The 24,849-nt window shown below is 33.3% G+C and overlaps 2 protein-coding genes and 1 long non-coding RNA gene across 4 annotated transcripts; 2 read left to right on the top strand and 1 right to left on the bottom strand.

Annotated features, from left to right (window-relative positions):
* Positions 1-1,062: 1,062 nt before the first annotated feature.
* On the bottom strand, positions 1,063-6,001 carry LOC145627253 (uncharacterized). 2 transcript variants are annotated; one of them, XR_014111360.1, is made up of 4 exons: positions 5,853-6,001; positions 3,759-4,016; positions 1,934-1,996; positions 1,063-1,416 (listed from the first exon to the last, which is right to left on the bottom strand). It is a non-coding gene; the product is annotated as an uncharacterized LOC145627253 (long non-coding RNA). The 2 variants fall into 2 exon arrangements; XR_014111359.1 differs by having other exon boundaries at positions 1,063-1,402; positions 5,853-6,000.
* A 219-nt stretch (positions 6,002-6,220) lies between these two features.
* LOC145627254 (uncharacterized) lies at positions 6,221-11,316 on the top strand. Its single transcript, XM_081679645.1, has 7 exons — positions 6,221-6,344; positions 7,089-7,421; positions 7,667-7,762; positions 7,848-7,928; positions 8,078-9,038; positions 10,130-10,327; positions 10,707-11,316. Exons 1-7 carry the CDS (start codon positions 6,295-6,297, stop codon positions 11,139-11,141), a joined length of 2,154 nt encoding a protein of 717 aa, XP_081535771.1. The 5' UTR covers positions 6,221-6,294; the 3' UTR covers positions 11,142-11,316.
* A 1,620-nt stretch (positions 11,317-12,936) lies between these two features.
* Positions 12,937-23,406, top strand: LOC145629310 (ADP-ribosylation factor GTPase-activating protein AGD5-like). Its single transcript, XM_081681877.1, has 11 exons — positions 12,937-13,246; positions 16,019-16,077; positions 16,185-16,275; positions 18,716-18,770; positions 18,860-18,950; positions 19,075-19,309; positions 20,999-21,212; positions 21,307-21,482; positions 22,426-22,671; positions 22,769-22,827; positions 22,947-23,406. Exons 1-11 carry the CDS (start codon positions 13,196-13,198, stop codon positions 23,104-23,106), a joined length of 1,437 nt encoding a protein of 478 aa, XP_081538003.1. The 5' UTR covers positions 12,937-13,195; the 3' UTR covers positions 23,107-23,406.
* The last annotated feature ends 1,443 nt before the right edge of the window (positions 23,407-24,849 follow it).

Raw genomic sequence — 24,849 nt, forward strand, 5'->3', positions numbered from 1 at the left:
AGTTTTTTGTGTTCCACCAGGTTTACCCTTTGGGCTAATCCGGATTCGAGGATCAATTCTGGATGGCTAAATTTCAATCTACTCCCAGTTGTTATTGCGAGGGATCAAACTCAAGTTCTCCCTACCAAGTGTAGTCTCAATCACCACTACACCAGATACAATTTTATAAAGACATAGTATTTCATTCTTTTTACAAGAGCAAAGAAAACATATTTTTACAAACTTACTCTTTCTGAAGATTAGCAACAACACTAACAAGGACACTAGCTAGAGATTATGAGCATGTAGCAGCACAAGCAAGAAGTGGGTTTGTTGGCACTCTTGCCTATAGGCAACAAGGGTTTGTTACATCAAGTCCAGGCAGGCACAAGCGGATCGAATGTATCAGTTTCGAGGTGTTTTAAACATGTGGCGCCATAATATCTATAAAGGCATACAAAAGCATGAGCTTGAATTTCATTAATTGAAGTTTTACACTAATCATAGTATCATACATTAACTTTGAACATATTTTCTTATTAAGGGAGAGAACCAAAATGGGTCACTAGCACCGCAAGATTCATAACTACTTCATTTAAGAACCCACCTAAGTCTGGGGCAGCCCACTTCCAGTGACCCATTTTACTTCATTAAAATAACCGTCAGACCATCATAAACAGTTTTCAGTTTTTTCTTTATGAAACTCATATAATATACTTTTTTTTTTGACAAAACATATAATATACTTGTATGTTAAAAATTAGTCAAACACTCAAAACTATAGAAATCATAATAATTTAGAGAACTGAAAATAAAAGATAGTTTTTTGCTTTATGAAACAGAAATCTGAAAACAAAAAACGATAATGAACCAACCCAACTAACGATTTTTAAGCATTTTGCAAGATAAAATAGGTGAGCTTTGCCCAAATCCCGCAGATCGCCACGAGTTACCCTTCTTAGTATGTCTTTTTTTCCCTACAAAGCATTTTTATGTATTGCTAAACTTGCGGTTTAACATACATTTCTTTTATTCTTGAACAAACTTGGGTACATTATAATTTATGTAATAAAAACCCAAGAATATAGAAAGGCATAGATAAAATCAATTGCAATGAAAAAACAATGAGCATCATAGTACTAACAACAAGCACATACTAATATACTATTATTACAGTGATTTATGAAACTTAGAGCTTAACTATCAGCACATGAAAAGCACTACTTTTTATACACATTAACTACTGTCGGTGATATTTGCAATTGTGATTGGGAAATCAAAAGTGGTGTGTGTTAGAACTCCCTTACATTTTATCATAACAAGTTGCAGCGTCCTAAGGACAGTGTCAAGAGCATTAGAGGTTCCATTCTGTAGCATTCATGTCTCTGCAGGCATGCTGTGACAGTACAATTGCGGATGCATCCTGTAGTGATTCAGCTTGCACAAGGAGGAATATTAGTATATGGGTTCATAAACAAAAGAACATTCATTGCTACGACTTTGATTTATCTCTATACTGAAATAAAGATGAAAACTAGTAACAGAAGCAAGAAATTGAAATTCTGAAAGACTCAATAGATTTCTGTCATTTCAGCAACACTCCTACCAGCATGATGGTTTCTTTGAATGATGCAAGATGATTGCAATGATTGACAAGGAAAATCGAAGTGGTTTCATAACATTCAACACGACAGGAAGGTCCAAAAGATTCCAACCATTCAAACGAGAAACCAATCAAATCAGAATAGCATTAACAACAACGTTGGTATTCTAAGTGCAACTAGGTGGGTCTACTCCTGCCTAGAGAGCAAACACAGCTACAAGTACCCGCTCTGCCCTGACGACCTGACTGAATTTGTTACTTCAGAAGCAAATCAACCAATATTTGTGGGGGGGGGGGGGGGGGGGGGCATCGACATTTAAACAAGTAACAAGAACTTCACACAGCCATTACCTTCGCTTAAATGGACAGCCCAGCAAAAAGCAACTCCAATTCCTCATCCTCAGATGCAGATCTCTAAGAAAATACAATCAACAATTAATCAGTTAGGGATCAAACTTATTTCACAAGCCCAAGTCACTGGGACTAAAAGTCTAAAGAAGGTTTAAAATAATGTACAATATATATATACAGCAATCAACACCAAGCTATGACCACTTCATAATCCCCAAATGATCTTAGATTAAAGGTAAGATTATATTGTAATGCTATCTTCATGGTTAGTAATAAAATGATAACTACATAAGCCTCCAACACGAAAGAAATTCTCATTCACAGATCAAGCAACAATAGCCAAGCATTAAAAATATAGTGCATTCAACTGCTTATTGACTCTGCATGACAACTCAACCCCCCCTCCAGCACCCTTTTTCAAGTATTTCACCCTTTATTTCACGATCATCAAGTGCTTCTGTAAATTTTTGCACTAGTATCTTACCTGTCTAAAAATAAGCATTTTTCTCAAAGCTTCCCAATCGTGACAAAAAAAAAAAGCTGAGGAACAACCATCCCGGTACATTGTATACAACATAATGACATAATCAGCACATTCTAGAGTTCAAGTCTGTATCAAAAACTAGGAGTAGGTTTCCAACCACCATATTAGACTAAGCCAAAGCGAACCTCTCACATCTGCCAAAAACTTTGCAATTAGATAACATTTCTGAAATTTCAAATTTCACAGAGTTCCAGTACATACCTCCAAACTTCATGAACCCATCACAAGTTTTTTTAGCACATGACAGTCATACAAGATAGACAGAAGCAATGCTAAGAGAAAATAATCATTGTCAACCAAATTACATACAACCTGCAACACTTGCTTATTTTAAATGCTTTAGAATAATTGCAACCCTTTCTTTTTTTGGTAACTTTTACAATTTTATATATATGCCTACTTTATAATTGCTTGGCCCACTATTTCTCTCTTCCCTCCTCTCTATCTTCTTTCGTATACATTTCTCACGTTTTACTTTTTGCATTCCCTCTCTACTTACTTTAAAATAAGTGCCACAATCAAAAGTTGCAATTCTAGTGAAGCAGGGAAAGTAGTAGATAGGAACCACAATCTAGTTATTTACCTTTAACTCTGTTTGTGACAAGGGATAGTAGCTAATGTGATAGCAACATAAGATAAATGACCAAGCCCACCATAAAACTAATTGAGAGAAAGGCAGTCCAAGAGCCAAACAACATCATTGCTCTTCAAAAAAGGTGGGTTACAGTTACATAAAAACAAACCTCTAAAGACATGGGTTGAGTGGAGGGTTCCAACTGAAAAAGCTTCCCTGACACCTTGCAAGGTTAAAGGTTAATCCTCGTAGTATATAATATTTGTTACTTTATTTTAGATTTTACAAATAGTCACACCTTCAGCCTCTAATCTCCATCAGATGACACCTCTTTTTGGGATTTCTTTAAATTTCAACCCTCTAAGGACACTAGGTCCATAGCTTATACAAAACTCAAGAACATGAAAATTTGCACAGAAAAACATGTCTGCTCAGCATAAAGATTAAACATGGAAGTAACATCTTGCAAGCAAAGTACAACAATAACAAAGCCTTAGTCCCAAAATGATATGGGATCGGCAACTTGCTAAAAAAATATATACAGGTTTGCCAATGAATATAGCTCAAAAGTTAAGCAAAAGCCAATTAAAACATGTTAAACACACATTCAACAGGGTTATTAGAATGGGACATAGATGTAATAATGTATAAGGTAAAAGTACACATCAATATCAAAGATTAAATTTTTTTAACAAACTTACACCAACCTGAATAGTCATGAGCTGGAATATTTTACTGAGAACACGGCGACGGTGAATGGCATAGCTACTATTAGCAGGCAATTGATGCATCCTCTTCATCTCTTCCTGAACTGCCATCTTTCTCTCCTCTTCCCCCAATTGCTTCCATTGGTTTCTGGAGTCAGCAGTCACACCTCTACTATTGAGCATAGCAGAGGATTCTGGAGCTTTAAAGTGATTTTGATAATCCGGTTCCATCATTCAGCGATGGCAGAAAATATTTAACTACAAATTTGACATATCAAATAGAATGAACAAAATGTAGCTTAATGAAACAGCATAGATGCCACCGCTAAAATCTTACTCATTTCATAGAATGAACTTAGAAAAAATATTGCATATTGATTACTAAAAAAATCTTATAATTTTTCCATATCATAAGCTATTTTAGTAAAACAATGAAGTATTTAATGTAACATTTTCAACCTTTATCTTTAGCTTTTCTCGGTTATCACCTCAATTACTATCAGTCCATCACATAATGCAATGTTAAAGGAGAGCCTTTCAGCCAATTGACCTACCCTGTTTAGAGATTCCAGTACTTTTTAACTGTGATGTACCCAAAATGCTGTATACTTTAACAAATAAATATGAAAATGTAATCAACTAATTCTGCCTTGACAACACAGCTTGTCAGCTTCCATAAGATGCGACTTTGAAAGTTACTTAACCATCTATTCACAACCTTTTTCAATCATCAAATGATTGGCCTAAAGTGATCAGCGAAAATATACTTTGTACTATATAATACATGGCTATAGTAATATGCCATGTTTCTTAGACTTCACTGATCTAGTCACACATGGGTACTTGTTCCAGTGTTAAGTTCAGGTCATTCAGCTATCGTTTTAGTCCAAGATTAAAGTGCCAAGTGGACTACTTGAGGTTTTAGGGTAACTAAAAAATAATTTGACAGCAAAATCACTACTATTATAACATACGAAGTATATTCCTTTAAATTTTCCTAGAGTTAATTTCTAAATTAGATTCCCACACTTGAAGACATCAGACTAGCAGTTTACGCTACTTCCTGACAGGTCTGATATCATCTACTCCATCTAAGGCAGGAGACAACATTTCGGAATACACACTGCGGACTTCCACCTAGTAAACAAAAGAACCCACCAGAGTACCAGACTTCATCTCATGCTCACCTTCTCCTTAACTGCTTAACACACAAGCTTAGCATAACTTTTTTAATAAACCACAAAGCTTCCATTAACTCTGAAACAGTTATCATACCTCGTGCATTTAACTTCAAAATCGTGAGAAAATCAACCCCTAAATTCAGACTCTCCAAGCCATATAAATTTAAGAAACTTCATTTCCTACTAAATTCGCAAAATCACGCGTACTTTTGCATAACCAAGCTCTTTTTTCACAAAGGCAAACCATTTAATAACTCCATCACTTAATTCCTACATCAGTAATTAGTTGTCATACTATCCCAACTGCACACAATTGAAACTTTGACAAAATTTCAATACTAGACCCTTTATATTAGATAATTCATTCTTATGCTCTCCTCATCACTTGTAACATGTAGCACGAAATCCAATCATAAACTAACACCAACCTCGAACAATTGGATACATACAATCCAAAATAGCATACTTTGTATGAGAATTTATTTCCAGACATATACAACATTACTTAAAATCAATCCCAATGACAAATCTTAGAACTCTCTAGATCACATTGCACAATATATACTCCTCAGCAATCTCACAATTACATGATTTATGAAAAGTAATTATAAAATAAAATTCACCCAAATCAAAATTCATATACCTAAACTTCAAACCAATTATAACCACAATTCCACAAATATCTCAAATTTCTTCCATCTTTCAATTTATAATCGAACTGGGTTCATACAACTGAGTTCAAATCAGTAATTGAATACTACATAACAATCTGATTAACCCATGAACAACATAAAAAAAAAAAAAAAAAAAAATTCGCATTTTTTCAAAAATAAAAGTAATAATTTGGCATCGGAATAACTTATACTTGTAATTGTTTGAAATTGAGCATATAAATAAAGAAATTCAAGCTCACCAATGACCAAATGCAGAAGATTATCTTCAGAAAAATTCGCAGCCTTTTTCAAATGATACTTTTACTTTCTCCTTGTTCGTTCAATTTCCCAGATCACCGCTGTTAAATTAAGGAGAATTTAATTGGCAAAGTAGTATTGGATCATGTCTTGTGCCGACTTCACATGGTTCAGCCCACGAGTTACGTGTTGTGTTAAATCGGCAATAAGTCTTGGCTGCACCCTGGTTAGCTACAACAGACCCACCAGGCCCATAACACGCATCAGCCTTTGTAAAAAGCGAGACCTAGACCAGACCAACATATCTCCTCCTTTTTTAAAATAAAAAAAAATTGTCAGATTATATAATTAAAACCCCAACTTCTCTCAACTTATTTACTTGAACAAAATTTACATTCTCTCTCCTCTTTATAATTATCTCTCATTAAAACATTGAAAATTGCTATGGATATTCAAGAAAAACTCAACAATCAACCAGATTCTCCAAAAAAGAGGTAAATTTACATTTAAACATTGTTTACATTTGTTAGAATTTACTTGTTATGGGGTTTAATTGTGTAATCTGTGTAGAAAATTTTAAATTTATACAATTTTTTTTTTTTTGGTGTGTATAGAAAATCACAACAAACAACAAGTACTGTAGAATCGGTAAAAGGGAATAATTCATTATTATTTTGTTAATTTAGGAAAATGAATTTCTGATGCAATAACCTAAATTGATTTAACAACCCATTTTCTCAAATTTCAAAATCAAAGGCAAGAAAAGTGTAAAAAGTCCAATTAGATCACAAAACATTGAAGGATTTAGCAAAACATGTTAAAGATGATAATCAGAGAAGTCCTAAAAAGAAGTGTGTTTGTTCTGTAATTATATATACATGTTCATATTATTTGTCCATATGTTCATTTCTTGTAAATTAAAATTTTGTTAGTATTCTTATTAATGCAATTTTATGTTGATAATATGTGAGATCCATTTCAATATGCAAGATTCATTATTCACATATTATGATATTTCTAGTATGCAGCGAGATCCATTTTAATTAATTTGTTTCTCAATTGTTCATATTTTTTGTCTTTTCGTTCAAATTTATAATCATTGTAATTGCCAATGCTCATTGTTAAATTCACTTAATGTTTGTATTTATTTCACATAATGTTCATATAAATTAATGGTTTTGTTCACTATTGTGGAATAAAAATTATAATAATTATTATGTATTACAATTTATAAACAGGGATGAAGAACCATCTTCAAATCCTTGTGAACAACCCCAGAATAATTTTGAACTACAGCATATAGAACAAGGTGCTAAGCAGTCTACCGAAATTTCTGAACAACCACAAGAAACTTCTGAACAAGGTGCTAAGCAACCTACTGAGCAAGGTGCTGAACAACTACAAGAAATTTCTGAACATCTAAAAGAAATTTCTGAACAAGGTGGTAAGCAGTCTCCTGAAATTTCTGAACAACCACAAGAAACATTTGAACAAGGTGCTAAGCAACCTACTGAACAAGGTGCTGAACAACCAAAAGAAATTTCTGAACAACCAAAAGAAATGCCTGAAGGGTATGCAATTTCATTAATGTTTGCTTAATTAAATTCATATTTGTTCTCTTCATGTTCTTATTTTGATTGCTTTTGTTCACTTTTACTTCAATCCATAAACTTGTGCAATTTTATAAATGTTTGTGAAAAATCATTTTTTTTTTGTTTTTGTTCATATTTTTAATGTTGGTTTTCATTTTCATGAAATAAGAATGAAAGCATTTTATTTGTAGTTTATAAACTAACCATTCTTTATTTGGACGTAGAAATGAACCAATTCCAAGTGCTTTTGAACAAGGCGCTAACCAAACTAATCAAGAACCTGAAAAGACTTCAGGGCAACCTACACTAGAAATTACAAGGTAAGTACACTATTATTTGAACGTGTTCGTATTAATCTAAACTTTGTTCATTATTTTTCTTCTCATGTTCATATTATTTTCACAGAGCTAAACCCAGAAAAATAAATACACTTGAACAACTTGCCATTGCTTCTGAACAAGAATCTTTTGCAATTGCTGCTGCCAAGTAAGGCATTTAATGTTCATTTCTATGTTTTGTTCATTTTTACTTTTTAATTAAACACATATGTTGCAGCTACATGTACATTTACAATTACTTTATATTCAATGTTTAAATGACTTTGTTAATTTTTGATACACACGTCAATTGAGAAGAAAACATGTTGCTACAAATAAGAAATCAGTAAGAAATCCAAAGAAGGAGAAGAGTAGAGAAAGAATTGAAGGAGAAAGTTCAAAGAAATCAGTAGGAAATCCAAAGAAGGTTAAGGTGTTGAATAAGGAAAAGGTTGAGAAAAAGAAGAAAATTGAAAATAAAAGAAAGAGAGAAACAATAACAGATTACAATTATGAAGAAGTGATGAATCTTGATGATGATGAGGATGTTGTTTTGGATGATGAAGATAGGTTAGGAGTTAGAGTTGGGCATTTGAAATTCATGAGGTTTGTGAAACATTTGAGCCCGCCTCAAAAAGAACTTGTTGTTCAAATGGGATTTGGATATATACTTAATCTTAACCTCCCTCAAAATGACCAAAAATTTTGTGCATGGCTTGTGAAGAGCTTTGAAGAAAACAGTTGCACATTGTATCTACCTTACAACAAATCTATTGAGATTTGTGAAGAGGATGTAGAAGTAGTATATGGAATCCCAAGAGGGGACAAGATTGTAAAAGAAGTTGAAGAAGTAGCTGAATCTAATGATGAAGAAGAGGAAGAAAGTCTTTTAACAAGATGGCGAAAAGCTTATTGCATTACTTCTGGAAGCCCCAAAACTCACCTGATTTTGGGAAAGTATGAACCTGAGGAAGAGGAAGAAGAAAAGGAGAAAAAAATTAGGAAGAAGACGGCTACAAAAATTGTGCCTATTGAAAAGAACATGGGTGAAGCAAATGAAATATTTGTCATTGATTTCATTGTGCTAGCTGTGAACTGTTTAATGAAATGCAGCCAAAGCATCCATTGTCATTACAAGTTCCTACATTCATTTCGGGATTGTCATGAAATTAAGGAATTTAATTGGTGCAAGTACGTACTTGATAGCTTGATAGATACAAGCTCTGATTGGAAAAACAACACAAAAGGGTTTTATAAGGGTCCACTGCCTTTCATAATGGTATGCCTATTTTTTCATTAATTTATTATTGTTGTTTTATGGCTGTTATTCATTTATATATAATTTGTTTATAAATTCTCAATGATACTCTTAATGTTTTATTTTTTCTCAATGGTAAACACAAAAAAAACAAATTATCAATGGTAATCTATAATTTGTAGTTTTATTTCAATGGTAACAACAATGACATTAATCCATAATTATTAGCTTAACCCTAGTTAACTAATGACATAATTACAAATATAACCCTATTAATTAAATAAATAAAATGAAAAAAAAATCCCAGCCACCCTAACCCACTGTCCCACTGCCAGCCTTCTCCCCTGCCAGCGGCGGTCGGCGATCGGCGACTCCCTTTTCCCCTAGCGACGGCCGCCCTCTTCCTCCCTTCTCCTAGCGCCGGTGATGCTTTCCTTTCCCCGATTCCGAGCCAGCCACCACCCCTTTCACAAAATTTTCTCTTTCTCAAATTTGCAGACCACCACTCTTTCTCTTTGAATTTCCGTCACTTTTTTGGAGGAAGGAACTCTGAAATGTTACCCAAACCAAACTACACCACCAACACAAATATCAAAGACAACCCCTCAAAATTACCTTCAATGGCGGTTTTTCGATGATGGTGGTGGTGGGTGCTGGCGCCAAGGTCGTGGGTAGGCAGGGGCTGGGTTGGGGGAGGGGAGAAGAAGTGGGTGGGTGGGGTTTTTTTTTTTTTAATTTTAATTTGGGGTATTTTAGACATTTCTTTTTTCCCTCTTTTTAAAACATTAACCATGGTTAATATTTTCTTAAAATGCTTAACTAAAGTTACCACTGAATTAGTTTTACAAATTATAGATTACCATTGATAAATTATTTTTACAGTATTTACTATTGAGAAAAAATAAAATCTTAAGAGTACCATTGAGAATTTCCCTATTTTTTTTTTACTTTTGTTCAAAACTTCAAAATAGTATGGTTGTTGTTCATTTATATATATAGTTTGTTCATAAATTTATTACTCATGTAATCATGTTTATATGATCATTTAAGTTTTTCATATTTTTTTATTGATTGTTCATATCCTTATAAGAATTATTCTTATGTATGTTCAGTTGTTTTACTTTGATCGGGTGCAAAGAAAAAATATTTCACCACCAAGAACTCCACCTCTCATTTGTGTTTGGAACAAGGATATGGTTTATGAAAGAATGAAATTAGAGAACAAAGGTTATGGATTAGGAACTGTGTTGCCAAGGATCCTCCAAAGACCTGATGAACATCAAGAAAATGTGCCACAGAAAACTGATAAGGTATATTAGTATCATATATTCATAATTTTTCTTCTTGTGTTCATAATTTATTAACTTGATTTATATACTGAATTTTTTTGACATGCTCATGTCATTAACATATTATATTTATAAAAACATCTCATGTTCATTTAGCATACTTCGTATATAGTTCATATCTTTGACATATTATATTCATATAAAAACATCTCATAATGTCATATAATAATAGTTTCTATGTTCTTATCTTTAACATATTATATTCATATAAACACACCTCATGTTGATTTATTTATTATATATGTTCATTTAATATCTCACCACATGATTATAGAATACTGAATGTTCATAAAAGAATACTGAATGTTCACATTATCTATATCTTATGTTCATTTTTTAGGAGCATTTCATGGAGGAATTTATTGATCTGGCTAAGACTTTAGGTGGGTATTTGTCTGAGATGGCTGAAAAACTGAACCATGCTAAAGAACTCTTCCCAAACAATCGTCTTTTCAAAGCAGTGGAAGAATTCATTCAAAAGAAATTAAAGGAACCCTCAAATGAAGAAGTGTTTGGGACCAAGTCTTTCTTGAATGCATTGGATGAAGTTGATAGAGATTATTTGAAGAGAGAAGCTGAAAAGCCAGCTAAGGGAAAACAAAAGGTTAGGGATTCATTTGACCCGAATGAACCTTGGAACTTAAGGATTCATGGAACTCCGACTCCTAGCCCACAACAACATGAAATTATAGGAGGAAGTAGGATGAAGAATAACTTGGACCTTGGGAAAGGACCCTCAAGTGGTGTGCGAGAAGAGTTTTATATGTTCGTTTGAATCGTCTTAATTTGATAACATGTTCCAAAAACAAGATGCAACCATGGAAAAAATCTACAACCACCCGTTGTTAGATGACTTCCAATATCATGAAGGATAATTAATGTAATTTTAAATTGAACATAATAGTGTTTATTTTGGGGAGCTAATGTAATAAAACATCCAATGTTATTTTTTTTTAATTTTTTAATTTTTTTGAATAGAACTAATGTTATTTTAATGAACTAGTATTATAATGTAATGTAATTTAAATGAACTGATTTTGTAGTATAATTTTTTTTTTAAAAAAAAACCAATGTAATTAAAAGGAAGTAGAATAATAATTTACATTTTTGGATGAAAAGGAAAAACAAAAAGGTGAAGGTATTCTATTATAAAATAACTTTTATAATAGAAAAATAACTTCTATTATAAAAGGTTATTTTTTCACCAACCAGGTGTCACCACATGTCATCTAACTTGTTATAACAAGTTAAGTGAATTTTTTTTTTTTTTTTTTTGAAACAACAAGTTAAGTAATTTGTTGGGACTATTTTAAGCAAATACATATAATCCAAAGTTAAAAAATAATCCAAAGTTGGGATTATTTGGAACGAATCACACAAAATTGAAATTATTTTTGTCAATTTTTCCAAAATATTATTAAAAATTTAAAACTTAAAGATACAACTTGTGAATGCCATATATCATCTTTCCCCCACCATGACTTGACATTATAATTTATAAGTAATGATATGTCAATTCTATAAAACCTCTTGTTCAAAATATTAATAGCTTACTACTCTGTACTATTTATTATTGTGGTTATTCGATCTCTCTAGTAATAATTACCTTATAGAAAGTACTAATATTTTGTGGTTTTAAAATTTTTTTTTATAATTATTTTCCGTTATATGTAATACTCGTTATTTTTATATGGTAACCATATACAAAATTTTTCTTTGAACCTTGATTTATGTGATTGCTTGAATTTGCCGTTATAATATAAAACTACTATATTTCCAATTCAATTAATATTGTAACAGCTAGAAACATCATTCAAGCCAAAAGCCAGTTATAGATTAAAGCAAGACCCCCAAAGTACAAGACACTATTATAAGTCGTAAAAAAAAATGATCGGCATTTCAACAAATATTCACACTTCCCAGACGATCTAAAATATTATTAAAACTCAAAAGTATAGCATCATTAGCATGTTAATGCCTCATAACATCCTTCCTCCATGTTATATAAGTAATGACATGACAAGCCCATACAACCTCTTATTCAAAACATTAACGTCTTATTACTTATTAATTATTATTTAGCAATAATTACTTTATACTACAAGTAATATTTTGCCATTATTTTCCCATACGTCTACTACATGTGTTTTTCTATAATAACCATATACTTCCTCCGTTCTTTATTATTTGACCCGCTTTGACTTTTACACTATTTACCACATCTCCTTTGACCGTCTTTGGTGAATAATATGTAAGGAAAAATATATCCATGTATGATTTTTTTGGATTCGTCTCAATAAATACTATCATAATATATAACTTTTATAATTTTTACTTATGGAGAATTTTAGTTACTGATCGTTAAAGTTTTACATTGACAAACATGATAAAAGAAACAAGTCAAGTAAAAAAGAACAGAAGAAGTATGAAATATCTTTTTTAACCTTTCTAACAAAAAAAGTGATGTTGTTATTATGCGAAACTACTATATTTCCAACTCAATTAACATTGTAACAACTAACGAGAGACATCGTCCGGACAAGACACCACTATAAGTCATCAATCATATGATTCATAAATCAAAAATTAAAAAATCAATATTAATTTCCATAAATATATGAATTTCTTTAGTGAGAAGGTTTGTTGATTTGATTAACCAAGTCAGACCACAATCTCTCTAATTGCCAGGCTTTGCTTAACCCAGATTGAGAGGAAGACAGAAGAACAGGAGGAGAGAGATTTTTCCCAATTCAATTACCCAATCATCTGTTTCTTCTTCTTCTTCTTCTCAATTTTATCATCATCATCATATTCAATAATTCATCAAAAATGAACGAGAAAGCCCACGTCACCAAGGAGCTCAACGCCAGACATCGCAAGGTCCCTTTCTCTCTCTCCTCTCGATTTGTTTGCTTTTTTTTTTTTTCATTTTAAATTCGATCCCTAAGTTTGATTTCTTGATTACCCATGTTTTATTTTGATTTGGGTTTTTTGGTTTGATCTTGATTTTGTACAAATGGGAATTTGGGGAAATGGTTGAAAAGTTTTAATTATGATTATTAGATGATTTTGGTTGGAATTTGTTGGGTTTTCTGGGGAATTTTCTGATATTTGGGTATGTGGGATCCTGTATTCTGTTATTTATTTGGCTGGTAAATTATGGGATGATTCCTGTATAATTTCCTGGTCCCCATTTTGATGATTTGGATGATTGGATCTGGGTTTATGCAATTTAACCAAACTTTTCGGAAATATCTCGAATTGAATTGATATGATCATTGAGCTTGTAAAGTTTGCATCTTGAGTAGATAGGTGTTGTTTCAGCATTTAGTTGTGTTTCATTCTGCCTTCTGAGTGTGGTTAGCTATTTATTTGGGCTAGTCATGGAAGGCACGACTTACGTTCATTGTTTCGGAGTGGAAATGAGTGACGAGTTAATAAACCGTTGAACATCCATGGTCTGTCTATATAATTCTTGTCTGACAAGGTAGCAGTTCTTTTACTATCTACCTAAAACTGCTTGCAAGGGTACATCTTATGGTGAGGTTGGGGGTGGTATATGTATGTAGGTGTAGGTTTGTAATACCGCGATCAAGGATTTATCGTGTTATTTTATGTAATTATATTACAGAAGGGTATTATATAGTTGATTGAAAGAGCAAAAACTAGGTTCCTACTTTGCGACAAAGTAGGTGAAATTGATCATTATGTATTGTGTTTTATTTAATTACCATATTCTAGGTGACTCTTAAAGTTATATAGAAGAAAATTTAGTCACTGTATTCCAAGTGACTATAAGGTATATTAGAAGAAAATTTAGTCACTGTTCACTATACGTCAACTGATTCCTTAGGGTCAGTTTAGGCTATGTAGATGAAGATGGACACACCTTTTTAATTCAAACTTGTCTCCCTTTTTACTTACAAATTTAGATAAGATCAAATGCTCTCCAATTCTGTAACTCTATCGTTGGGGATGTTTTACATTCATTGATCCAATTCATCATCTTTGTTTAAAGCTTTAATACAGAGTGATCTAATTTTAAAGTGTATAATAATCAGCTCAGCGTCTTAGGTTATGCACATATTGCAGTGGAAGAATACCAGTTATGTTGTATAATGACCTTTGGTAACTTCATAGGGTATTATACTTTATAACATATTTGAGTCTAAGCTTTTACATAGTGATCTATGGTGTTTGTTTGGTTATATGATAAGAGTTTAGGCTTTGTTTCCCTCACCTTATTCTTGTTGACCATATCATACCAGACAAGAAAAATTCATTTTCAGACAAGAAAACAAATTCAAACCAGTCCAGAAAAAATCAGATCAAACCGAGACTAGATCTTGTAAGACAGATACCATAACACCTTAAATAAGGTGAAGAGAACATAGCCTTAGTAGTGAGCGAAATTGGTACTAAACTTTCTTATTATTTGCCATTTTAGGCTTAGAATTGTACCTATTACAAATCATACTTGGAACCTATGTTTATGATACTTTTGAAATTGTAATCTTTGGGGTTAGTAGCTCACACTATGCTGGCTAGCTGGTCACTAATTATGATACAGCTTTTTTCTCTAAGTAATGTGACTTGCTAGTATTATTCTAGTTGCTCCCAAAATATTGATTCTGTTTTGACCCCATGGCTCCAGGATTCATCCTATCCCAAAGGATATCATCATTATCCAAGAGCATCATTTTATTATATTTTACTAATTTTGTGATTCCCATCCATGCCCTTACTGTTAAGGTTCCATTTTGTAACAACCATTGTTGCCACATTCTGGCTATTCCTTCTTAAAGATGTATTCCTTCTGTCTATATTTGAGGATTGTGACATGATATCTCGGTTTGACATGACATGGCTTTGAGGCCCTAGGCCTGGTACAGTGGTATCTCACATCTGGATTGTAGTGGAATTTGATAGATTTGGCAGACCCATGCATGTGTTGAGGGAAAGGTGACTAGAGCCAAGTTACCGACTTTTGAATGATGGTGTTATTGTTGGGTTTGGTGGTCTGCAGGGTAGGTGGTTCTAATGTTGGCCTTCCAACTGTAATGGTATGCAATTGATTGGGGTGATGGTGAAGGCTGTTCATCAGTCCAGGTATTCCCTGTTTGTGTAAATGCTCTTCTACTTAGCTTCCATTGGGAAAAATTCACAAGCAAATTGACTTTGGCTAAGGGCCTTCACGTGAGAAGTTGCACTTGCAGATGCATAATTCCCATAATCCCATGTTCTTAGATCCTAGAGAATTAGTTATATAACCATTTCCGAGCTAGATTAAGCTCTACAGGTTTTTGTAGAAGATTGCTAATCCCTCCTTCTGTTAATACAAGTGTCCTTGGTAAAATGATAAGCTAGATAAGAAAGGCATCTTGGAGTTTTCTAGTCAAAGGCTTCTTCAGTATCCAAACGAGGATGTTGATATTGGAAATTGGGCCTTAGATTGATCTTTGCACTAGGTCCGACTTTCCATACTTATCATAACAGACTTCTTAGCAAAGTAGGCCTATTCTTTAGTTATTTAGTATTTTAATGTGTAATTATTGAATAATTTTTTTGTTAATTAAGTATCTTTGATAATTGAATATACTTTCTCACTAGACACTAGCCTTTATCAAATTTTTTATTTTTCCATATGCACAGGTTTTGGAAGGGCTTCTGAAGTTGCCTGACAATAGGGAATGTGCTGACTGCAAAACGAAGTAGGTCCCTGGAAACATAAGGCTTAAATGTGTAATTGTTTAGTTTATTTTGGTGGATGGCATTTCTGTTTATTTGTATCACTAAATGTATTATTGCCGACACACAGAGGTCCAAGATGGGCAAGTGTAAATTTGGGCATCTTCATATGCATGCAGTGTTCTGGAATCCACAGAAGTTTGGGGGTGCATATTTCGAAGGTATATCCTATTATTCATTGTCAGTTGGCTCTGTTACACGTGGTTTTGTATGTTAATTCCAAAGCTGTTGCTGTCTATATTTGTTTCCAATCAAATACTACTACGTATTATGTGTAATCTTGTATTGCTTTATGTTTATGATTTGTTTCCTCCAGAGGTAGAATTAAGGCCTTGTGAATGTTTAAATAAATAGACATTTGATGGCTGGGGAATTTGTTATCGGTATAGTTTTTTTTCCCCTTATCTTTTTAGGCCCATTTTTTTTTAGTTTCTGATGGCAATTGCCACTAGGATGGTGATTTTGGAATAGATGTTTGACTAAATTAATGTTCATATCAGATGATGGTTTTGGGCACTTGTGCTCCTTTTCTTGTTTAGGACAGCTCTCTTTATAGGAAGCGGTATGAAGTTGACTTTTAACGTTGGAGTAGGGTATTCCAAAAAGAATTTGATCATAGGTTATCAAAGAGCCTAACATTGATTTGATTTTCTTGGGCCGTAGCCTGATACTAAGACATCAGATAGGGATGGATTGTAGTTTTATTCGTAATATGTCTTCATTGGCTCAAAAATCCAATTTAACCCAATAATTTGCTCATCCATTAAGAGATGAATATGTTTGTCCTCATGAAATGACTAAGATGAGATATAGTCTATATATGTTTTGTATCTTAGTTTATACTGGTTTTAATATGTCCCTTTACACTCTTATAAATAAACATATATTTTATAAAATAAAATACAACCTCCTGCTCGGATATTATAATCACATCTATGTTTATAGATGTCATGAAAAAGTTGTCACATTTTTAAAACTAGTTATGAATTTTAGATGTGTTACTAAAATTCCCTGCTTTACATCTTGCTTTATATTGAGGAATGAGCCTCAAGCCTAGGCGGATTAGTATCACGAACTCACAGCAGTGACAAGTGCGACATCTTTACAAACATGTTATCTATATATGTAGCTAAGGTGAATCGGTATGTATTGATTATAAATCTGCAAAAGAAGAGCTGCAATGCCTGTTATTATCAATTTCTTCCTGCTATCATGGATTTATTATTATCTAGAGAAGAAGTAAATAAAAGCATGAGGGAGAAAAAGAATAATTGCCTCTTTATTGAACATCAAAGATATTTTCTGGCTCCTTTTTTTTTTTTTTTTTTAATGATAGACTACGTAACAATTAATTCTGGACGGAAGAATTACTATTTAATTTAATTTATTTTTATTTAATCAATGGTACAGAATGTGATGTAAGTCTTCTGCTTGAACTACAGCCTAAATGAATCGCTATTAGTTGTTGGTTACATTCAGAGACTATATGGAGCTATCTTTGTTATTTACCAAATAAGTGTCATTTTATTTGGGAGGGGGGATCACCTTAATATTACACCATAAGACGGTTCATGGTAGTTCATAGTGCTAGGGAAAAAATGGGTCAGTTTGGAGCGTTTTTTTTTTTTTTTTGGGTAAACTATGCCAGTTTTAGCATGCAAGAGGGACTATGTTACTCAGATCAATATGATGCTTACTCTTGTTGGGAATTACTTCGTATAACTAACTTTGGAATAAAGTATAAGAAAGATCTAGACAAGAGTACTTATATTTGTACCGACATACTATAATGTTCAAGATAGTGGGCATATTTTTAGTTGTAGGGATTCACTGCCTAGATATGTGTCCGAAGAAAAGTCAGCACACACAAAAGAAAGCAGCTAGAATAATTTGTAGTGCACAAGAAAACTGTGAGTTTAGCACTGCCATTACTGGAATCATGTAGCATATTAGCTGACGTGAGTTTTGTATAGATGTTACATAGTGTGAGCTATTTGTGGAGTGGTATGTTATAGATGAGCTGGGTACACATAAATTAGAGTAGATAAGTGAATGTGTGGCAAAGTGTAAGTGAGAGTTGGAGCTAGGTACAAAGGTGACTAGTGAGAGCTCAGCAAAAATTAAGAGTGTGTCTACAATCTTCATGTATTAGGGAGGTATCCTAAAATAGTTGAGTGTGTGTCCTTTAATGTAAATTTTGTTCACCTTGCAATTTTCAAATGTGTGTATGATAATTGTTTTGTCTTTATTATTAAATTTGTTCTACTTAGATCAACAACCCTTCATTTTTCTGTCTTGTGGAGATTAAAGACAATAGTAGCTTCAAAGCCTTGAGCTGGATGTGGTGATGAAGATATTCCCAAGTGTCACTTATTTGCTGAAAATTTAGTATTCCATAAATTAGGCTCTTTAAATTCTCATGTGAAGGTCCTTTCTTTCTTCTTTTGCTATGGTTCTACAATGAACTGAATGAAGTGCTTTCAATTATCCCACAATCTTTTATGCCTCATTGTGAGTTGTGACCTGTCCTTAGCTTTTGATCTATCGCATGATAGACATATCCTCTGAAAATGACATTGTTAATTTGCGAACATTCTGCAGGTGAGATCAGCAACACTCGACACATGGCTTCCGGAACAGATTGCATTCATTCAGTGTTAGTGTCCATTGTACTTTGAAAGTTGAACTCTTTCTTGTGGACTTTTGCTTCACCTGAATTACTCACCTCTCTCCTTGTGTACACAGCCATGGGAAATGAAAGAGCAAATAGTTACTGGGAAGCTGAATTGCCTCCCAATTATGATCGAGTTGGAATTGAGAACTTCATCCGTGCAAAGTATGTATTTTGAGTTACCAGAAACCACTTTGCTTAATATTCTTGATTTGGATTTTCTTTAATCGACAGTTTTCGTTTAAATCTTCACATTGAGGGTTAAGTCATTGGCTATGGCAATATACAGGTATGAAGAAAAGAGATGGGTTCCAAAAGATGCTAGCCATGGATCACCATATAGTGGAGGGGAAAAATACATGCCTTCACATCAATCAAGAGTGGAGGAAAGGAATGGGCATGTAAATGCTAATAAACCTGTTAATGTGACCGAGGAGAGGAAAAACACTGTTCTGCCTAGTACTAGGGAGACCAGAGTAGCAGGGAGAATAAGTATCCCATCCCCTCCAAAAGGAGTTGAGCATGTAAGTTTGTTCCTGCTGATTGAACATCAGATTATGATGCACTGGTTCAATTTTGATTTGGGTATTTTGCCTTTTGTACAATTTTGATTTGGGTGTTTTGCCTTTTCCAAATCTTGATATATATGACGACTGGATGGCAGTTGTTGATTAATTAATTCTTATAAATCATTTCCTCTATAGTCTTCTTATTTGGCATACTTTATAGAACCTTATTTATTCCCAGATTTCATATTATTTTGCTTCTTGCTGCAGTTTTTCTAGGAAATGCTTATGTCTATATCTTCATTAATTATAGTTAGGCTAGGAAATGCTTATGTGTAATCTTCATTAAATATGAGTTTCTCTTGAGAGACTTGCTTTGTATAGTCAGGCTTGAAGAAGCAACATTATTTCTAAGCACACATAGATATTAAGATGAATTTCTTTTTTTGTTGGCTACCTTTTTCTTTAGAATTACTACTTGTCAGGTATTTTGCTTTTGGCACTTGTTTCAAGTTGTTGTTGACACACTATGTTGTTTCTGATGAACTGCAAGTAATTGTGTGCTTAAGAAGAAAGCTTACCTTAACTGGTGGAAAAAGTTTATTGAACCAGCTGTAGGGAGGGGTATGACTATAAACTGCTCAACAAATCAGTTAGAACGCTTGAGCAAAATGCAGAAATAAGTTAAGGAGGGAAAGAGGAATCGGGAAGTCTATAAATAGAGGAGGCTAGGAAGATGATGGATCATGAGAAGTGCTGAGAACTTTATTTTAATTAGCATAATTAGTGCAAAAATTTAAGAATGATGCTATAATTGATAAAATTTAAGTTAAAGTAAATTGAAGATAAATGTCTAGTATTCGAGAGACATGAAGCCTCCCAAAGCTATGTAAAGCTCAAAATAAACTTTGTAATTCTTCTCATAATTCATTCACTTCCTATAGTCCTCTATTTTAGACTTCGTGATTCCTTCCCCTTCTAAAAATTGTTGTTTCTTTTAAGATTCCTAACCGATTAATTGTGCAATTGTAATTATACCCTTCCCTATGGCTGCTTCTTACAAAAAGTCATTTTATAAATAATCATTGTTTAGCGTCTGTTATGATCATCCAATATGGACCAAAGAGTTGTTTCTTCTGGGAACAGTGTGCACATATTTAGCTTTTTTTTTTTTTTTTTTCTCATACGTGAGGGCATTATAGCTTTATCTGATCAATCTTCTTAAAAAAATTTAGACCAACTCTTTAGAGGGCTTTATAAGTTGGATTTTGTGGCCATTTTGGCAGTGTATGAGATTTAATTCTGGGATTGGGTATTCAAGATGTTACATTGCTATAGTTAGATATGACTGTTGAGATCATTTTAAGGATAGAATTAAATACAAATACAATTTTATAATGCTGGAGGCATGATCAGCATGTGAAGAACCTGCTGCTAGGCTATTAAGTGTGAAAACATTTCCTTGAATTGATGCTCTTATGTCATATTCACTGCATAAAGCTGAAAATATTACATTTGTGTTTGTAATATTCTATTTTTCAGTTATTAGTTGTTCTACTTATTATTGGGTTTCATGGTCTTTATATAAATCATTGGATGGATTGTTCTGCATCTGACAGTAGGTTCTAGTTTGATATCCTGCATAATTTTATCCTCTTGTTCTCTGGCTTCTGTTCTTTTCCTTAATCTTGTTTGTTTTTCTAACAGTCTGCTCCAGTTCATCAGCCTCAACATGAGATACAGAAACCTGAAGCAACTGTTCAAGAACCAGAAGTAGAGCAGGCAGCTAACACAGCTTCAGCCCCCCCTCCTAAAGTTGATTTTGCTACTGATCTTTTCAACATGCTTTCTATGGATGATCCCGGTGAAAGTCCTCCTGATAGTGCCAATAATGACGATAATGGCTGGGCAGGATTTCAATGTATGTAAACAGTTTGTCTTGTCTAATATGTGTGTTAAGTTAAATGATTTTGTTGTTGGATTTGTGAAATGTATTCAAATTTTAATGTCTGCAGCTGCTGGGCAAACGTCAACTTCTGAGAAAGCTGAAGTGAAGAAGGATGTTGACACTGGCAAGAAATCTTCTTCTGAATTTGAAGATTTATTTGGTGATTCTTCAGCATCCACTACTCCAGTTATGCAGCAACCTCAGAAAGATGCAAAATCAGATATTATGAGCCTTTTTGAGAAGGTTTGCACCTTATCATTAACATCTTTTCACCTTATTAAACTTTTATACGGAGTACCTTTTTTTTTATTATTTTTTTTTTATTATGTCTATGTAGAAATATGTACTACGTATGTTTTATTCAGGAGTTCTCTGAAAGTGCAGTAGATTTAGTCTTTTTATAGGAAGTAGAGAGTGTCGCCCAAATTCAAAAGGTGGGCAATGCAAACTCTAGACCTTTGGCTTTCAAGAAATAATTTATTTACAAAATCTTAGAATTGCAAATTGCACAGAAGCTAAAATTTTCCTTCATCTATTCTGATGAGGATAAGCTATACCCATACAAATCTATTGGTTTCTTTCTTTCCAAGTGTATCACCCAATTGCCAGTTGACCATCCTCCACACATTGACAAGCTAATCTTTGTTCATCCTTCTTTTCCAATTGCAAGAACATCTTCCTCATAGGGCTGGGCCCAGTTCAACCTAAATTAGACTAAAGCTAAGTGCTAAAGAGATAGAATGCAAGGGCAGAAGAGCACATATGATTACATGTGGGGAACATAAGTAGCCTCACTTAAACTAGGTTGCTGTTCTTTTTCTGATAGCCAATAAGATATTTCTCTCCAAAGTGATATTCACATTGATTCCCTTGCTTCATATTTTCATTTTTCTTGGAGTGGTGTGGTAGTCTTATTTTCCCTTTTCGTTTTCTGTTTTGTTGGAAAAGATTTCATGTGGGAAGGATTTTTTTATTTTTAGCTGTGTTCATCTCACCTTTCCTGGGGCTTGTTTTCATGAACTTTGTGTAATCTTGGGCCTCTTGGCTGAGCTCTATTTTTAGCAGTTAGCCAGTGACTCATTGTAGCCACTCAAAATGTTTCTGATGCTCCACTATATATATTTGTTTTCTATGTTGATGCTTCAATCTAAATTCTGTAATAATGTTTTATATGGTTGACATGCAGTCAAACATGGTATCACCATTTGCTCTTCATCAACAGCAAATAGCAATGCTAGCACAGCAGCAGAGTCTTCTTATGGCTGCAGCTGCTCAAGCAGCTAATGGGGCTTCAAAATCAAACGTCAATATGCATCAACCTGGATTAAATGGCACCAATATGCCGACTCAAAACTGGCCAGGTCTTGGGTATCAAATTCCTGGGTTAACTATGCCATCAGCTGGTCAGAATGAACTGCCAAAATCAGTTCAGGTTAAAATTCCTAGTAATACCTGGATTTTTTTTTTTGGTTTCATTTTTTGATTTGGTAGAGAGGACTTAATAATGAATTTTATTTTTTGTTAAGCAGGTTGGGAACCCTCCATCAATGCACCCGACAGGAAATCCTTCATCTTTCCCAGCAATGGGGTAAGTATAAGAAGCTTATTAGCTTGTCCATACAGAGAAGTCCAACCTTAAAATTTAATCTTTAATGATGGCTTTTATTATCTTTCTTTTTATATTCTGCTGCTTTTTCTTGCTTGCAGTTTCTATTCTATGGGTCAAGCTATGCCTGTCAATGGTGCAGCTGCAGTTGAAACGAGTAAAAGTTCTGCAGCATCTGCAGTTTCAACAGGGACTTCAACGCAAAAGACAAATGATTATGACTTTTCGTCACTAACCCAAGGGTTGTTTTCAAAGCGATGAGTTACCCTTGGAAGAGTTTTCTGTTCAAGTCGTCCTAATTAGGACCAGAAAAGTCGCAGGGAGATGCAAGTTCGAGAGCAATATCCTCCATTGGTTTCTGTAAAAACTATACGTAGGGCATTTTTAAACTGTTTGGTATGGCTCTTTTGTATGATTTGTGCTTGAAATGTAATTTTTTTTTGGTGGGTCAAATAAGGATGAGTTTTGACAGACCAAACCATTTGTACCTTGTGATTTAGCTTCTCTGGAATCCTTCTATACTATCCATGATTCTGAATTTCTTATGATTCATTTTTATTATCTGTAGATTTCACCGTTACTGTCCTTTTTCGTCTTGGATTTTATACTGAGTGTGTCATCTCATATTCTCATCATCTCTATATACGGAGTTTTTTTTTTTTTTTAAACTTGTTCCATCAATCTTCAGAGGGTTACGTAGTACTCCGTATTTTTTTTTCATGCTAAAGACGCGTAGAAAAACCTAATAATATCTGATTAAGTGATGAGCGACTAAAGCGATGTACAATTACGAGAAGATAACTTCTCCAATTACACCATAGCAATCATAGAATAGCTACCGTCCACCAATTTGAAGTCTTTGGTAGATACACAAGTCTTGACAATATCATTTTATATCTTTATATTTTGTGTCATAAAATTTGTATAATTCAAAAGTTAGTTAAAAACCAGTACAAATTCACTGTTAGGCAGTAGACTAGTAGTAAGGATTCAATTGATATATATACGCAATTCAGTTAATCTTGCACTAAGTAGAGCTGTAGAGTAAAAAGTGTGACATAATAATGTAGAATAAATTAATAATATAATGATGATATAAGACTTATAACATAATGTCAAATAAGGTTGAAGTGAGTAGCATTTTAGCTATGCAAGGTATCTCTATTAGCCATACATAAATCTATTCCACTATATTTTTCTTATGGTTTGCATCGCAATGTTTGGACCAAACTTTTAAAACAATTAGAACTTGAGGGTTACATCTTTGGAACATACTTCTTAATGTTTGCTCTAATTTTAACTTCCCTAAGTGTCACGTTATCCCTCCTTCATTGGTAAATTAGATTTAGATACATGTAATTTGTGTTTCAAATTTCAAAAAAAACATGTACAATAACTATTTTAAAAGTGTACATACAAAAGTAAGAATATTTTTAAGTTCATTTTAGTTGCATTGTTATCAAACGAAAGGTAATTTTCCATTAATTGCAGGCCCGTCCCTAAGGCAGGGCAATAGGTGCCATCGCCCGGGGCCCAACTAAAGGAGGCCCAAATTTACATTAAAGCCAGATTTATAATAATAAAAAAAAAAAAAAAAAAAAAATCTTAATTAATGATACTACCTACGCATGCTTTTCTCCAGTTTTCCATATCATGTTCATCAGTTCATATTCCCAATTCCCAAATCTCAAGTTCTCAACTTCCAATTCCTATATTCATTCCTAATTAGTTTCCCAAAAATATTTTAATTGCGATTTTCCAACTCCCCTTCCTAAATAATCTCTTTTCAGCCAAATTCAATTGATCTTCTTCCCGTTTTTTTTTTTTTTTTTTTTTTTTTTTTTTTTTTTTTTTTTTGTAATTTTCAACCACATTAATCTCCAAAAACAACTCGAATTCAATAATCAAACGGTCTTCTTCCTTGATTTTCAATGGAATTCGCCTCACATTATTCACCTATAAATAATCCCCCATCCAATTATTCTACATCTCAATTCAATTTTC

The sequence above is a fragment of the Chenopodium album genome, chromosome 4 (assembly GCF_948465745.1).
Source record: "Chenopodium album chromosome 4, dcCheAlbu1.1, whole genome shotgun sequence".
Lineage (NCBI taxonomy): Eukaryota > Viridiplantae > Streptophyta > Magnoliopsida > Caryophyllales > Amaranthaceae > Chenopodium > Chenopodium album.